The following is a 19,426-nucleotide window of genomic DNA, read 5'->3' on the forward strand; positions in this document are numbered from 1 at the left end:
TCTGAAGACTATAAGGGTTTTTATGTGTAAGTCGATTGATAGAAGCCTGGGTTGGAGAAGCAATTGGGTTGTTGCGAGTCCTTTGCAGCTACAGAAGGTCTAATTGAAGTGTTTAGCTATTAGGGAAGGAAAGATAATCAATTATTTATAATCTTATTTAATTACAATTGCATGCATGAATTAAAATTATAGTAAATATTTTATTTGAATTTTGAGAAGATATTGAATTGTGTTTATGAGTGATGAAATGGAGATGAGTAAAAACTATTTTTTTTAGAAGTCTGATTCAATAGAAATAAATCGCTTTGGTCATTTATGAAAATGTTGGATGAAGAAGCGAAACTTGATTGCGTATATTGAATCATATGGTAAAGTATTGTGGATCAAGAAATGGTATTGAGAGGGTGAGTTATGGTTGAATCTATTTCTCCGTAAAGGTTGAGTTTTTAGTTCGATGCATATGAATTTTTCTGTGATATCTGAACTTATTTGATATTGATTAGTTAAAGGAAAAACTACTATTAGAATGTTTAAACTATAAAAAAGAGAAGAAAATATTGTTTTTTGTTTTCATTGATGAATGTGTCAAAGCATGACCGGAATGGTAATGAGAGGGTTGAGTTATGGGTTGATTGTTGTATATATAAAGTTTGATAGTTTAGTAGATAAGATGTAAGTGAAGTTCTATGTGATATATGCATGATTTTGTGAACTAAATTAATATGTTTTGATGAACTAACTCCTGTTCGAATTATATATACGATCTTAGTGTGCATATTAGTGTGCTTGTTTGAATATAATTGATATGTTTGTTTTTAAATATAGAAGTTTGTAAATTTTGTTTGGTTTGATAATGCGAAGTTTAAGTCCTAGTAGTTATTTCAAGGAAAAATACTATTCTTTATATGTCAAAGTGTATTAAAAGGAGATTTCGAAAGTAAGACTATTTTGACTCAATTAGTATCTCATTCACATAGAGTGTGATATCTAGGTGGTGTGAGTCAGAGCAGACTCCATATGACAGATGTTGTAATATGAAAGATGATCATCTTTAGGGAACTAGTGGGTGTCATGACTTGGTTTGGAAATATTGGTCTTGAGTGATGGAACATCAATGGAGGATTCTGGTAACAAGCATGATAGGTGCTAAGTTTGATAAATTTATTCAATACACTAGTTTTCCGGAAGCAAAAGTCTAAATATGTTATGTTATAGTAGTCATACTTTTAATCATTGACATTTTTTTTTTGTGAAATCTTATATATATTAAATATTTATTTGTATATCCTTCATAAAAGATACAATGATTTAGATTGAAGTTATTCTTATTAAAATTAACTTATCATTGTATTTGGTGTGTCCTTTGTTTTCTTCCTTCTTTTTTTCAATGATAATATATTATATATAAACGGGAGTATAAATAGTAGTTGAAGAAGATAGTAGTTTTATTATAGAATTCTAAAATTAAGAAAATGAAAAAAAAGAATTCTGAAAACATTATAGAGATGATGAATTGTAGTTTTATTTTTTTATTTTTTGAAAATATCGTGCTAAGTCCCTAAGTTATGTTATGAAGTACTTATGTATACACTAGTGCAGAATAATCTTTTTACATCGCCCAATATGCACCGGTTCATGTGCAAACGAGGTATATGAAGACGCGGTGGCACTTTTGTAATTTTTTCGAACTTTTATGCCTCGGTTGAACATAGAACCGAGGCATAAACCCCCCCAAAATTTGTATTTTTCGTGCTGCTTTGATATTTTTAAACAGGTGGCAGACTTTTATGCCTCGAGTCAAATCTAACCAAGGCAGATAGATGTTTATGCCTCGGGTCTCCTATAACCGAGACATATTTGAGTGGAATATGCCTCGGGTGAAATGTAACCGAGGCATATAGATGTTTATGCCTCGGTTTAAAATCAACCGAGGCAATAAGTCTTCTTAGGGTTAAAAAGAAATCGCGCCATTGTTCGTCTTCTTCGCGTTAGTAGCAACATTTTTTTCTCTCTTCCATTTTCGAACGGAAGTCTCGTTGCAGAACCAAGTTTTTCGTGCCCCTTCCTCTTCAACTTCTCGCGTCTTCCTCCTCAGTTTCTCATCCAACTCCTTGATTCTTGCGAGCAACTTCACCTTCTCCCTCTCGCAGTCCTCCAATTTCGAAAACGTAGTGTTTCGTTTCTCTTTGGCGTTTCTCAGAGTGGACACCTTGGACTGCACCAACTCCACGAGGTTCTTGTGCAATGCCATGTTCTCGTTGACCTCGCGTTGGAGCTGGGCGGTGCAGTGCCGTTTCGATGCCGCGTCGGATTTAAGTTGAGGATAGAGCTGGGAGCAGAAGACGTACTCGATCTGCGCGATGCAGTCCTTGGCGTCTTGAATTGAAGCGGCGAGGATGGTGCTGAGACTGCCGAAGTGGTGTGCGACGTCGGAGTCAGTGAGAGGAAACCCTAACTTTAGAGACGGTGGGTCAGAAAGTTTTTTTTTTTTAAATTCGTGATACCCATTAGGCCTTGGTTTCCTCCAGAACCGAGGCAGTAACCCTTGCATATGCCTCGATTCATAACCGAGGCATAAATAGATCTTTTTTATCTCGTCAGTATATATCTTGGGTGTAAAATCGGAGCCAAAAGGTCAAAATAACCGCGGTCAAATCCCACACTAGTGATATTTTGAGATATCTTTTAGAACATAAAGAGAATAAAATGTGTTTGAAAAACAACTATTAATTTTTTGTACAAAATCTATTTTGTATAATTATACCTAATTAAGATCAATGACCTGAGGATGAAAGATATGAGTAATTTAGAAAGTAAGAGATGATTTAATAAAATAACATATTAATATTTAATTAATAAAAGGCTAAAATATAAATAAAATTTTTATTATAAAATTTATTTTATAAAAACTCAATTTTGTTTTTAATAATCGTGATGTGAATCGTCCACACATAATTATTAATGCTGTAGGGACCACCTTATAATAAAGCACTATGAAATGAAATTATTAATGCTGTAGGGACCACCTGAAAATCAAGCACTATGATATGTTTATAATAAAAATTTTGAGTTGTTATAAGTTTTAAAATGTCCAAAACGACCATTACATCCGAAGAAACAACATACATGCTTTTACGGTCTCGTTGCATTCAACAAACAAACTTACCTTCTTCTTGAATCCAATCATACATGATGATGTGGGCCCTCTGTTTTGATTTTAAGAAGAAAAGTTGTTTTTAAATAAATTTTTAATAATATAAATGTGATAACATCTTAATAAATAAATAAAATATTTGATGTGACTTAAAAGAAAAAATTTTGTATGCGTTAAAAATTTAATTTTATTAAAATTTGTTAAAAAATAATTTGTCAATGATGATCAGTCGGTCTAGGTATAGACATTTATGAAGGACGGAATTGTAAAGGTAGAAAACATATATTTTGCTGTGTAGTTATACATTTAGAACGGAAAATTACTTGTTCACTACTAAATATTTATAATTTTTTTATAGTTTTAGGTATTATTTTTTAAGTTATTTTTTATTTTTTATTTTTAATATTTTAAAATCACTTAAAAAATAACACTTCATATTATAAAAATAAATTATTAAAGTTTAATAGTCAAAATATTATTATCTTTTTAGAATATAAATACACCCATCACTATATATTTGAGTGCTGATAAATATATATAACAAGAATTTTATATATATATATATATATATATATATATATATATATTAACTTTATATTATTTTAATATATTTTTATCGTACTTATCCACTTTATTAAACTTGTGTCAATTTTAATAATATATTATTCCTACATGATATAATTGATATAAGGTCTAAGATAACATTAGAAAATTTTAAATTATTTAATTAATTATTTTAATTTATTGAATTCGCTAGATTTGGTTCATATTTATCAATATATTAATAATTATTTTTTATATAATAAAAAGATTTTATCGTTTAATTTGTTTTACACCTTTAAAACTATAGACTAGTTTAAAATGAAGATATTCATAATAATTATAGTTACATTTATCAAATTTGAGAGGAGAATGCTAAGGATATTGGTTAAGAAATAATTAATGTACATTAATTTTATCATTTTTACATTGAAAGTTAAAATTTTTAAACACATTAATTAAAATAATATAAATCATATCACAGATTTTATAATAACAATAATATTTTTTTAAATTTGTAGACAATAACTTTCTAATCCAAAATAAGAATTTTGAAATTTTCAAGTCTCTAGTAACAAACAGACAAAACTATTTGACATAGTCTTTTTATGAAAGCTTTAAATGTGAATGTTTGAAACGTTTGGAAAATATGTTCCTAAATTTTGCAACAAAAGAGAAAATCTCTTGTGATGAAATTATTACATTTTAATTGTTTAAATAAAATAAACTTGTATTACTGAATTTTAAATCAGATTTCATTTAATATCACAATTAACTATATATTTTCTAAAATTCAATACGTATTAATTATTTTTAGCTAGTGTCACATTTATAATCAGTGATATATGTATAGCCTTTATTTAACCATGCTATTAGCACATGACAAAGCAGAGAAAATATGAAGTTCAGTGTTGATACGATGGTATGATCTTCATCTCTCTCAGTTTCTCCACCCAAAATCTGATACTCTTGAAGGTATCAACATGCCCAAAAAATCCATATTCTCTACTCTTGTTCATGCTAGACACATGTTGAAACTTAAAACGTAGCACTGCTTGGAGGGCGTCATAGCATGTTATTTCCTCCAATATGGTGTTGTGAAGCTCGTATTTCTCCACTATCTCTTTCCAAATGCTACCCTTATCACGCATCAGCTCCACCACATCAAACGTTTGCGTTTCATCAAACGGTACAAATTCCACATCGAAAAGTTCACAGAGCAACTTCCAGATGCTCTTCCACGTAAAAACGTCGCCGTTTGTGCAATTGAATGCCTCATTTCTAGTTTCAGGGGTAACCGCAGCCCACACGTGCTGCTGGGCCAACACTCCGGCGTCGGTCATGTCACAGAAATGCTCCCACGTGTACTTCGTTCCCGGGTACCGAAACGCCAATCCTACATGGCGACAAATTACGGCGTAGGTTGCTAGCGTGAGCAGCGAGTTGTATATACTCCTGGAGGACGCGCCTACTATGATAGAAGAGCGGTGCACTGAGTAGGTGAACGATGGCGCGTAAGATTCAACGAGATCCTCGAGCGCGTAGTAGAAGTTGGGGTAAGGGAGCCTCGCCATGCTCTCGTGAAATGGTGGGTCGTGGGAGATGAGTTTGGTGGAGAGGACTGGATCGTGAATTGGGCCCATGTAGTGTTGCGTTCCGGTTTGGACCGTTACATGGGCGAGCTTTGAATGCGTGCAGGATTTGAGGGCGGTGAGAACGTTGAGTAGCATGGTTTTGTTGATTCTCACGTTGTCTTCTTCATCTGCACGAACCTGCAAGCTGATCCAGAATAGGTGGGTGACTTCACTCGCAAAGGGGGAAAGCTTGGCGTGCGTGTCGGAAGAGTCGACGGCGTCAAAGGTGATAAAGTGGTCGACGGTGGAAGGAGGGAACCAACTTGGCGGTGGCCTGCGAGCGGCGCCGTAAACTTTCCATGGGCCTCCGGGACAGTTGGGCTCCTTCAGGGCTTGGGCTAGGCTCAGCCCAGCCATCCCTGTGACGCCAGCTACTAGTGCTACAAAAGCTTGGTGTTCCATCACAGTGTGTTTTCCACACCAGGAAGAAACCGAGAATGTGGCTGCGTATTGGATCACTTTTGTTGAATTATTATCGAATTTATCGAAAATGGGTGGTGAGTGGCAAATCCCATTCTTGTGGCCATCCTTCCAATATCAATCCTATTATATTTTTATTTTTAAATATAAAATAATGTGAGAAGAATCAACTATAAAATAAAAAAATATTTTTTTTAAGTGATGATAAACAAATTAAAGTTACTTTATTTTAAAAAATGTGTAAGAATTTCCACAACATGTAACAAGTGAGTGAAGGATGATGTGGAAAGTTAAAAGAGTTTGTTGGATAAACCCTACAACATCTTGTTTTCCTTGGATTGGAGGGGGCTTATTCATGGATTGCAATTATTATAGACCGAGGATGGTAAACCTATCTAATATATATAATGCTTAGGTTATAAAGTTTATATAAATAATATTTTTAGGGTTATACGTTTACTATTTTTCGTACCAATGTGGAGCAAGTAGAAGGAATAACAAAACATTTTCTAAAATCATTTTCTTTTTCTTTACTTTAAAATCAATATTCCTTTTCTCTTAAATATGTGATATGTGTATATATATTTTTTTTTCCTATCTTTTACACACCCTATTTGTAATTTTAGTCAAACAATAAGAATTGTCTCTTCTTGACAATATGATTCAACATATTCATTTTCATCTTTGTAATGATGATTATTTATTGGGTCTATTGTTTCACTCACTATTAGACCATCTATTTTAAAGTTTACTTCTTAAGAATATGATTCAACATATTCATTTTCATCTCGACCTATATTTTTTTTTTTAAATTTCATTATGCAATATTTGATGACAGTAAAAACTTCTTATGAAAAATATTTCAAGATATTTATTTTATTTATTGGATTTCTCTCAAAATTACTTCCAAACTAAAATAATTAAATATTCTCTTAGACATGTTCATTTCCACTTCAGCATATAATTTATTTTAAAAATTCTATAAAATTATGAAATCAATATGTATAGCCTTTTTAAAAAATGTAATATTGTGGAAAATGAGACAAATACACAAAAACGATAAAGTTAAATCGTGTCTTAAAATAATTGGTGGCATAAACAGTGTCCGATATATACCACATGAAATTTTCACTGACAAACTCACTGTAGCGTTTATATGTTTAAGCACAAGCTTGTCAAAGCAAATTTTATGTGCATATTTCTCGTATGGGAAAATGATAGTTTAACGAAAAATATTTTTAATAAATTTTGATAAACTATAATATAACTTTATTATTTTATTTTGATTGAAAATTAAAAAAATATATTTATTTTATTTCTATTTATGATAATTTTTTCAAATTTATTAAAAAAATCTTTTTCAAAACTTAACTTTCCTTTTCTTATACATTATGAGACCAAGCAACAATATGTAACATGTTACAATATCATGCTGAAAAAAAAACATAAATATAAAATATAAATATAATAACAAATATGATTATTGAAGTTATAAAAATTTAAGAATAACATTTTAACAATTTTTTATTTTAGTATAATTATTTTGAAAATTTGCATTTGATATCTTTCAAAATTATTTTCAAACTAAAGTAATTATATATTCTTACAATATATTCGTTTTCACTTTCACGTATATTTTATTTTGAAAAGTCTTAGTCCACTTATTTTCTGAAATTTATATAGATATTTAAAAAAAAAAGTGCAAAATACTGTGAAAAATATCAAACAGAAAGAGTTGAGTTGTGTATCGAATTTTTGATAAAAAAGTGAAAGGACTTAATTAATTATCTTAGTTCAATACAACCAAGTAGAAAAAGTAGAGTTTTTTTTTACAGTTAAGCTAATAGGCTAACATGTTACCAAACATTTATGAGTTTTGTTCATAAATATTCTAGTTGTCAGTTTTTTTGTTGTTGTGGTTGGGTCCTGTTGATCTATGGAATGATTCAGCGATAGAAGTAAGTCTAGGCATAACTTTGAAGGAATTGAGGATGGAATTGTAAAAGTAGAAAACATAGATATTTTTTTGTGTGAGTATATTTAGAATAGAGTAAATTTTACTAATTAAAATTTTGATACAAAATTGTAATTTATTTTTTTTTACATTTTGATCTATTTTTGTCATTAATTTTAAAGTAAAAAAATATAATATTTTTTATTTAATTATATTAAATTTTGTTTATGTGTCAAAGACATTTTGTGATAGTGTTTGAATTTTTTATACCGTTTTGACACATTTTAACTCAAATGTCAATCAAAAATATTGTTTAACGAACTAAAAGAAAATTAATGACACTATATTAAAAAGACTATACCCATTAATGTTTAAAGTTTGATGATCAAAATGTATCATAATTTGCACCAAAGATTAATTTCAATTTCGCATTAAAATTTAAAGACCAAAAACATATTTAATCATTCAGGATATTATATACACACATCAATAAAACTGAGTGTCGATACATATGTCGTAAAAATTATTAGTCATTATACAGTGACCAATTTAAGTATCAATTTAAAAACTACAAATTATTAACAACTAAAATAGTTCCAAAATACTATAATTAGTTTCTAAATTGATAATTAAAATTATTTTTATTATGAATTGATTTCTAAATTGGTCATTAACATTAGCTACTAAGATTTTGACTACAAAAATAATTGGTTTCTAAATTAGTCATTAACATTAGCTACCAATGTTTTGGCTACCAAAATAATTAGTTTATAAATTGGTCTCTAACATATTTTTTGTTACTAAAATTGATCATTATTTAAGAGTTTTCTTATAGTGATACTTTTATGATGACAATAATTTATATTTTTTATGTTGATATTTTTAGTACATATAGTTTTAATTTGGATTAACACAATAACAATCATATATTTATTATATTGTTAAGAATTATTGTACACACTTTTCAATATTCACATATTGTGTATCTATCACATATCGTCTCTTATGATTTTCAAAATAAATGTGTCGTCGTATCGGATACGTGTCATATCTGATACACGTATTGTATTTGTGCATCATAGGTTATACGATTTGAAAGTTATACTATGTTTAATAATTATCATGTGATGTAATTGATATAAAAAAAATTAATAAAAAAATTGAATTATTTAATTTATTATTTAAATATGTCTAATTTATCGAACTTTATTGATGTTTATAAATATATTGGTAATTTATTTTTAATATTATTATAAGATTGATGATGGTGATGAAAAATTTACAAATATTTTTTGATGATTATATAATTTAGATGTCTTTAATTAATATACCGACTTAAACACAAACTTAATTGATAATTATATTAATTTAATTAAAATATCACACTTTTTATTATATATTTTTATTATTGAAATAGTCAAATAAAAAGTGTTATATTCGCGATACAACTCTTAAAAGATATCAAAATATAATTTCATACTAAATGATAGAGGTGTTGAGACCGTAGAGGTATAGGTTATGTTATACTTTGTAACTGGATAATGTGATTGGTACGTGTGATTTAGCACTGGTGTAAAAATGGACTTCCACGACGTTGTATAACAACAGACAAACAGGAAACGTTTGAAATGAGTGAAACTTTTGTAATTCAGAATAAATTTTATACAACCGTCGATAAAAAGTTGAAAGCAACTTTTAATATTTCCATTTTCACTTCCTATCCGAATACCCACACGACTTTTCTATCTCATTTTCACTATCTTTAGCATCATACGTCGTTCCACCCTCCTTAATACCTACATTGATGTTGTTGTTAAGTACTGTTGTCACTGCTACGCGTGATGCTGCTCGTTCGTGCACCTTGTGTCAACGTCATTGGCACCCCGTAATCAACGTCGTTCCCGACGTACTGCAGTCATCGTTTGCTTGAGTTTTTTGTCGTCATTAGTTGCAAATCTTTATGTAACTTAGGAATGACAAAAATATTTATGTTCGTTAATATCTGAGGATAAAATCCGTAATAAATAGTTAATATTTCCAAATATTTGTTATTTTTAGAAATTTGTTACTTGCAAATAGCGGGTAGAGGGTTCAATAAACGAGTTAGGTGCGAATATCATACTATTCGTACCCACATTGGTATCCACTATATATTATCCGCAAAAAATTAAAATTAAAATTTTATTTATGTTTAATTAGATTAGATTAGATTAAATTTATATTTTATTTTATGTTTTTTATGTAATTTATTTAAATTTTACTTAAAAAGATTATAAAATAGTTTTTTAAATATTTGTGGATATTTATAGGTATTTGTCAGTATTTAAAATAGATACCTGACGAATAAACAGATGGGTAGTGGATGATTTTTTTTATAGATCAAATTTATACTCTATCCGTACCCGACCGAACTCGTTACTATCTTAATACCACTGCTACGGTCTCACATTCGTATCGTCACTGCTTCTTTGTCACCACTTGTTTCCCTGCGACTTCAACATATTGGTTTTGCTCTTGTGCGTTCCATTCTAGATAAGTTTTTTTTTTTAAATATGATTAAGGTTTATTATTTATAAAATTAGATAATTATTTAACACGAATTTTCAGCTTTGTGTTCTTGCTCTAATATTAGGGGGTTTTCTTTTCACTTTGTGTTCTTGCTCACGTCTTGCTCTATAAGATGACTTTTCTACTTCGAATGAAAAACCAACACCAACTGTCAGGTACGTTTCAAATGAAACCTCCTTTATTTCTTCATTCTCTCGTACCGAAAACAAACTCTTATTCTGCAACTCAATTTCCATTTTCTTTGGTATTTAATTATTTTCTTTTAGTCCTTTTATAAATCAAATGCATTACCTTTGTTTATAATATAATGAATTGCTCATTGAAAAATGAATACGTATATCAAAAAATTTATAATTGTGACTTTCGTAAAAATAATCATTAAAATAAAAAGAAAATCACTTTTAAGAATAGTTCTATAAAGAACCATTATCATATATTTTTGTTATAATTTGTTTTTTCATATTTAACGATCGATAGGACTAAACTGTTGTAATTTTTAATATTTTAACGATGAATTGTCGTCGTATTGTCCAAACTTTTAACAACGGTTATATTTATGACGATTCTAAAATTGTTCTTGAGGTTCGTTTTAACAACTGTTGAAAGCCCCATAGTAGTGTAGGGCTCTGACATGCTTTATTTTGAACGCATTACATATTTTATGATTAATGGTTGATTAGAAGCGCTAGCAAACAAATAAACTCAATCATGTTAAGAAAGAAGCCAACCTAACATAAACTCAACCCAGAAAATATGAAGTTCATTGTTGATATGATGGTATGATTTTCATCTCTCTCAGCTTCTCCACCCAAAATCTGATGCTCTTAAAGGTATCCACATGCCCAAAAAATCCATATTCTCTACTCTTGTTCATGCTGCACACATGTTGAAACTTAAAACGTAGCACCGCTTGGAGTGCTCCATAGCAGGTTATTTCCTCCAACACGGTGTTGTGAAGCTCGTATTTCTCCGCTATCTCCTTCCAAACGCTACCCTTATCACGCATCACTTCCACCACATCAAACCTTTGCGTTTCGTCAAAAGGCACAAACTCCACATTGAAAAGTTCACAGAGCAACTTCCAGATGCTCTTCCACGTGAAAACGTCACCGTTTGTGCAATTGAATGCCTCATTTTTAGCCTCAGGGGTAACGGCAGCCCACACGTGCTGCTGGGCCAACACTCCGGCGTCCGTCATGTCACAGAAATGCTCCCACGTGTACTTCGTTCCCGGATACCGAAACGCCAATCCTAAGTGGCGACAAATTACGGCGTAGGTTGCTAACGTGAGCAGCGTGTTGTGAACACTCCTGGACGACGCGCCTATTATAAGAGAGGAGCGGTGCATTGAGTACGTCAACGACGGCGCGTAGGATGCCACGAGATCTTCGAGCGCGTAGTAGAAGTTGGGATAAGGGAGCCGCGCCATGTTCTCGCGAAAGGGCGGGTCGTGGGAGATGAGTTGGGTGGAATGGACCGGATCGAAAATTGGGCCCATGTATTGTTTGGTGCCGGTTTGGACCGTCACATGGGCGAGCTTTGAAGAGGCGCAAGATTTGAGGGCGCTGAGAACGTTGAGGAGCATGGTTTTGTTGATTCTAATGTTGACTTCTTCCTCTGCACGAATCTGAAAAGTAATCCAGAACAGGTGCGTGACTTCACTCGCAATGGGGGAAAGCTTGGCGCGCGTGTCGGAAGAGTCGACGGCGTCAAAGGTGATGAAGTGGTCGACGGTGGAAGGAGGGAACCAACTGGGCGGTGGCCTGCGGGCGGCGCCGTAAACTTTCCATGGGCCTCCGGGACAATTGGGCTGCTTGAGGGCTTGGGCTAGACTCAGCCCGGCCATTCCTGTAACACCAGCTACTAGGGCCACAAAAGCTTGGGACTCCATTACAACTGTTCTCCACACCAGGAAGAAATAACTGAGAGTGTGTGGTGTGTATTGAACGGTTGTCTTGAATTTAAAGAACCAGATTGGGTTGTAACATGAATAATGTTCTTTTTTCTTCTTTTGGAATGTTATTCCTAAATTTATCCAAAATAACAACAACAAAGATGGAACAAATTTGACGTTAACTTGGTCTATGCGGTATTATGATTAAACTGTGAAAGATTTTGGCCGAAATAGTGAGATAACTTTGTGCAAGGTGTCGGTGTAGCTGAAAATTGGATAGATGTTGGATGAATGAAAAGGGAAATGATTTTCTGGAAAGCATAACAATTTTTTGATAAAGTTCAAATAGAGTAATTTTTTATTTTGTTTATTTATGGAAGTTATAAAAGTAAAGTAATAAAATTTTAAGGTCTTTTTATAAAAAATAATTGTTTGTCAATTGTCAAACAAATTTTTTTCGAATTATCATCTTATGAAAATCACCTTTTCTGAATAAGTGTGTCACACCTGCTTTTTAATATAGAAAAAAGCTATTTGAGACTCATCTAAAAAATGCATTCATTTCACACTGTAATAATATAATAATACATACTATAAATTTTAAATTAAAAAATAATACAAATATAATTAAAATATTATTATTTTAAAGTGTTAAATGAGTGTTTTTTTTTCATCAGTCTATGTATCACCACTCTTTAATAAAAGATATTCAATTCAATAAGTTTGTATTAGAAATAATCGTAGGAAGAATTGATAGAATAATAATATATTTCCGGTCGATTGTAAAGTTTTAAAAAATAAGAAAAATAAAAATAGTTTTTTTATCAATTAAAATCATTTTTACTCATAAAAAGTGTTTAGGAACAACTTATTTCGACATTATATATATATATATATATATATATATATATATATATATATATATATATATATATATATATATATATATATTCAGACTCTTCTGCTCGATTGTAAAGTTTTAAAAAATAAGAAAAATGAAAATAGGTTTTTTTATCAATTAAAATCATGTTTAATTTATAAAATGTGTTTAGGAACAACTTATTTCAACATATAAATTAATTCTTGAACAAACATTAACCTTTGTTTGTTTTTGACTGAATTTGATAGAGCGTGAATAAATATATATGGAAGATATAATGAAAATCGTTGTTTGTTTTAAGAAACGAAAAGATAAAATTAAAGAAATTAAAGAAAAAAGAGAAAATTTAAAAATAAATTGAAAAATATGATAAATAATTTTTTTAATTAAAGTGATATCTAAATTTTGTTTTAACAAAATCATAATTTTACTCTTGTCATTAAAATTAATATAAAATAAAATTTAATTACTTAAAATTAATTTAAAATAAAATCTAGTTAATTAAATTTTAAATAATAATAAATTATTATTATTATTACAAAATTATACAAGATAAATGTATTCACAATTCACATAAATTTTCGTATTTTATAAAGGACATGCAGCTGTAATTATCTGGAAACAAACACACCAATGCTTATATTCATGCATTGGCCTTTGTTTTGATTTATCCTTAGAAGTGGCTAAGCATTTACCAAACACCTGCCTACTTACTATTTTAATGCCGATATTTGTAATGTAACTTTCATTAATGGAATGACTTATTGATAGCCACGTGGGTGGGTCAGGAATAGTTAGGGATGGAATAGTATAAAACTTAAATATTTTGTTCTCTAGTTATATTTATAATACTGCTTTAATAATATATAATGCATTTAATAAAATTTATATTATTATATTGAATTTTTAATGATAATTCAGTAACAATAACTACTATATTTATCATATTTTATCATATTGTTTTATTTATATTTAAAAATAATCAAGTTTATTAGATAAAAAAAAACTAGAGAATATTAAAAATATTTGTGTTTACTAGGGTTATTTTTTTTCACTCCACTTTTTAGTGAAAATTAAAATTAGTTTTATCTTCAAAATTTTAGCTCAATTTAGTTACTTAATTTTTTAAATACGTGAATTTAGTTATTTCAATCCAATTTTGTTAAGTTTGTTTGAGTTGTTTATACCGTTTGACACATTTTGGTTTCAACGTTAGCTAAAAAACTATCACGAAATGCAATTGAAATATCAATTAAACTTAACAAAATTTGGTTAAAAAGACTAAATCCGCATATTGTTTAAAGTTTAGAGACTAAATTGAGCCAAAGTTTCGAAAATAAACTACTTCTAATCTGTATAAATAAATGACCAAAAACATAATTAACCCTTATTCTCATTTATCTTGTTTTTAACTTTTTTATTGATTTTATTTCACTAGATTCTTTTTAATTCTTATTTGTTTTTAGGCTTAAATATCTTTTTTGTCCTCATTTTCGTAATGTTTACTGCGGATGATCCTCATTTCTACCAAATGTTTAAAATGGTCCTCATTTTCGTAGTGTTTGTTGCGGATGATCCTCATTTTTACCTAATGTTTAAAATGGTCCTCATTTTCACAATTCGTGTTTAATTTAGTCATTTTATGTGACATCGTTTAAATCAGTAACGGAACATTGTACAAGTGATACTGTTTTGTATTACATTGTACTGGGGTCTGGGGTGTATTACGTGTATTGTACAGGTATAGTAATTACATATTTGGGAATAAATAGGTGAGTTAGGGTTTTGAAAATGAATTGTTGGGCAGTTGGTCAGTTGCTGCAATTTTCTTCCTCCATTCCCAATTTGTGTTGTTGCAATTTTGTTCTTCCTGCAATCCCATGTCACGGTCCAATCTTCTTCTTTTACCTCTAGTTGTAATCGTTAGAGGTAACAGTGTTGTAGCAATTCGTACAATGTTGGTGGTTTAATGATAAATAGGGATGGCAACGGGGCGGGGCGGGGACGGGTTTCGCTATCCCATACCCATCCCCGCATAAAAAATTCATCCCCATCCCCATACCCAAACCCAACGGGTATCAAACTTTTTTCCCATCCCCATCCCCACCGGGTAACGGGTATAATCTCGTACCCATACCCGTACCCGTGTTCTAACTACTTCAATATTAATTTTTATAAAAGAAAAAAAATTACGGTAAAGAAAACATAATATTATGAAATATTCAATATTAGGAGGATTTTCTTCGATGTCAAATACCTTAAAATAAATTATAATTGTTTACATTTTATATTAGAATACCAAATAAAATTTCATGTGAACCAAAACATTTGTTAAATTTGCAAACTACAACATTGATGAACTTAGTTGATAAAATTAAAAAATATTTCAAAAAAATATAAAAGGAAAACAAATATTTAAATTAAAATATATTTTAAATGTTTGTTTACTTCAATTTTTTTAAATTCTAATGAATATCTTTTTTATACACTAATAAAAGTTATAATATATCACTTGATCAAAATTACACAAAGAATAAATAATAAACATAATAATAAAAGGAAAACAAATATTCAAATTAAAATATATTTTAAATGTTTGTTTACTTCAATTTTTTAAATTATAATGAATCTCTTTTTTATACACTAATAAAAGTTATAATACATCACTTGATCAAAATGACACAAAGAACAAATAATAAACATAATAATAAAATTTTGACATAGATTTTGTATCTTTTGAACTTCAATATATGTTGGATAGTGACAAAAAAATATTCATAGCAATTACATTAAATTTTTATATTGTAGTAAATAAAAGTTATTTATACAATTAAAGTGGAAAAAATTACAGTATGATTAATAGTGAGTTATAAAATAACAAATAATTAGACAGAATATATCGAAATATTATTCTACATGATGAAAATAAACAATAAATAAAAATATTAAAAGACTAACAAATGTAGAAATAATTTGAGAGACTATCGAAAGAAATCGCACAAATGAAATCAAATGTATAATTAAGGTATGATAAAATGAAAAATACCTTACAGAACTAATTATTAAATTATGTTTGAAGTGGTTAAAATTAAATAGAAATATCATTAGTGACCAAAAAATTTGTCATTAAATTACATATAAATTAGTAATTAAATTGGTCACTAAATCAAGTACAGATTCGATCATTGAATCGGTCACTAATTTAGTCATTGATTCAAACAATAAATCAACTACTACCACCAATGACGAAAAATAGTGACTGATATGGGTTACTGACTAAATCAGTCACCATTTCATGTTTTTCTTGTAATGAATTATCATATACTATTCCTAAATATCATTATATATATATATATATATATATATATATATATAATTTTAACCACTTCAAACAGAATTTAAAGTGAAAAAATTACATTATGATTAATAATGAGTTATAAAATAAAAAATAATTAGATAGAATATATCGAAATATTATTCTACATGATGAAAATAAAAAAAAATAAATAAAAATATTAAAAAACTAACAAATGTGTGTTTTAGAAATAATTTGAGAGACTATCGAAAAAAATCACACAAAGGAAATCAAATGTATAACTAAGGTATGATAAGACGAAAAATATCTTAGAGAATTAAGAAAACTTTTCAAATATTAACATATAATTAATGGTTGAAAAATAACGAAAATTATTTTAATGAAACAAAAGAGTTCTTCAAATTAAACAAAAATTAATAATAATAATAAGTAAAGAATTTTTTTTATATTATCTTAAATTGAGAGTATAAATATTCTCATGTGAAAGAAAAATTTATAATAAATAAAAATATTAAAAAATAATATAAATATTCAAATGTGAGGCATAATTTTTTTTTTAATTAACATACATCATTTTAACATAATTACATAAAGGTTATGATAAGATAAAAAATATATTGGAGATGAGAATGAGTTTCATGACAAATGAAATAATTAAAAGAAATAAAAAATAGAAAAAAAAATATATATATATATATAGGGGTTACTTGATTAATTGTGAATATTTTAATAATTTAAACGAGAATGGAGATATGGCGGGGACGGGTATTATGGCGGGTATATGTACATCCCCATACCCATCCCCATACCCAACTGAAAAAGTCGGGGATTCCCCATACCCATACCCATACCCAGTCAATGCGGGGATTCCCCGTCAAAACGGAGACGGGTTCGGGCAATACCCACGGGGACGGGTTTATTTGCCATCTCTAGATAAACCCTAGCTCACCTATTTATGCCCAAATATCTAATTACTACACATGTACAATACACGTAATATACCCCAATACAATGTAATACAAATAGTGCCACCTGTACAATATTCCGTTACTGATTTAAACGGCGTCACAGAAAAGAACTAAATTAAACACGAATTGCGAAAATGATGACCATTTAAAATATTTGGTAAAAATGAGGACCATCCGCAACAAAAATTACGAAAGTGATGATGAAAAAAATATTTAAGCCTTGTTTTTACTTCTTTCATGTTTTCTTATTTATCATTTTTATCAATAAAGTGTTTTGGTTATTAATAAGATGAAAATTAAAATTAATTTTAATTATTTTATGTAATGTATTATTCTTTGTTTAAAATATTTATTTATTGGGTGGTTTTAATTTATTGTCAACTAAAAATTCTTGTGATATGTATTTTTTATTTTTATTTATCAAATATTAAAGTCTCTTATTAATTTTAATTTTAATTTATACAAATTAAAAACAATAACTCTGACTGTTAGTATATTGTGAAATTTAATTGAAGTTTCTATTGTCATTGCAAATAAAAATTAGATCTTGTTCTTAATATCGTTAAGATAACCTGAATTTATTTTGTCCAACAAAAGCTCATAGTCAACAAATTTGCTTTTCACCAATTGCATCCATTCTTCAATTACTTTTGCGCCTTGCAGGTTTCCAAAATTTTCAATTTTAAAAACCCTAGTTAGGTTGATTCCCCCAACCGGAAGAGATTATCTACGACCCAATTGTTTCTACAAGAGGTAATGCTTTTTTATTCTTTTTAAACTCGTTAAAGCTTTATTTACCTTTTGCTGGTGATAAAAAAGTTTAACAAAATCATGAGAGAGTGTTTGCATGAATTATATTTTATTATTATTAGGTAATTATATGTATGTAATTACGTATGAATATGATTTGTGATTCGTACGTAATTTTTTATATATATAAAAGTATATTTAATTATGTAAATATTTTTGAATTTTAAATTAATTAATTAATGTTTTTAATTTAATAAATTAAATGATATTATATATATGTTAAAGTTATGAAATGATTAATGGAAGGAGGGAACAAACTGGGCGGTCCGTACATTTTCCATGGGCCTCAGGGACAATTGGATGCTTCAGGGCTTGGGCTAGACAGCCCAATGACACCAACTAGCAGTGCTACATTAGCTTGTGGTCCATTACACCCTCGAAAGCCTGAACAACGTGAATCGAAGGATGAACAGAGACAAAATGTCATTTGATGAAGCATTATTTGACACGATATTTGCATGCACCAACCCAAGTGTTACCATTGTATACACATGATCCTTTTACCACTGTTTTTATTTTATAATTTTTATATTCTTTTTCCAATAAAACTTTTACACTTTCTCTCCTTCTTTTAAATAAATCTGAATTAAACAGAATTTACTAAAAACTACTAAACTTGATAATGATTATTTATTATAATTTGAGAAGTCTAATAATATGGGTTATCAATTTTCATTTTTTTTTACATTTTAAAAATACAATTCGTTAATTAAAGGTTGATAACAAATTGATTTTAATATTTTTAAAATTTGAAATTTAACCGAATCAACACAATTAGGATTAGGTTTAATAGTTTCGGATAAATTGATGCAATTACACTAGAATATAAAAAACTATTTAAACAATACATAATTTTGCATTAAATAAAATAAACACCAAGTTTATCACTGATTGTTGCCTTTCATAAACTAATAAAAAACTATATGATTATATTCTAAAAATAAAAATATTAAAAGAATATATTACAAATTTAAATCAATCATTAGATTCAATTGATTTAATTCAGATTAAATTTACTAAAACTAAAACTTTAATTGTATGTTTAGACGTGGAAATTTCAAAAAAGTAATTCAGTAAATTTAAAATCATTTGAGTAGTTTGGATGAAAATATTAAAAAAAAAATTTAAAAATTTTAGTAAATATTTCAAATAACTAAATTATTAAAATCTAAAATTCAATGAAACAAGAGAAAATGAAAATTTCACATCTACTAATTTTTTACAGATTTCAAAAGTTTAATTTTAAAATTTAATATTTTGAGATGAAATTTTATTTTAGAAGAAAAAT

At 28.7% G+C, this 19,426-nt stretch overlaps 2 protein-coding genes across 2 annotated transcripts; both read right to left on the reverse strand.

The window, feature by feature from the left end:
- Positions 1–4,522: 4,522 nt before the first annotated feature.
- Positions 4,523–5,773, reverse strand: LOC114176598 (iridoid synthase CYC2-like). Its single transcript, XM_028061680.1, has one exon. It carries the CDS (start codon positions 5,728–5,730, stop codon positions 4,600–4,602), a length of 1,131 nt encoding a protein of 376 aa, XP_027917481.1. The 5' UTR covers positions 5,731–5,773; the 3' UTR covers positions 4,523–4,599.
- Positions 5,774–11,004: 5,231 nt separating this feature from the next.
- LOC114177238 (3-oxo-Delta(4,5)-steroid 5-beta-reductase-like) lies at positions 11,005–12,210 on the reverse strand. Its single transcript, XM_028062510.1, has one exon. The coding sequence runs from the start codon at positions 12,159–12,161 to the stop codon at positions 11,031–11,033; it is 1,131 nt and encodes a 376-aa protein (XP_027918311.1). The 5' UTR covers positions 12,162–12,210; the 3' UTR covers positions 11,005–11,030.
- Between the last annotated feature and the right edge of the window lie 7,216 nt (positions 12,211–19,426).

This window comes from Vigna unguiculata, chromosome 3, assembly GCF_004118075.2.
Source record: "Vigna unguiculata cultivar IT97K-499-35 chromosome 3, ASM411807v1, whole genome shotgun sequence".
Taxonomy (NCBI): domain Eukaryota; kingdom Viridiplantae; phylum Streptophyta; class Magnoliopsida; order Fabales; family Fabaceae; genus Vigna; species Vigna unguiculata.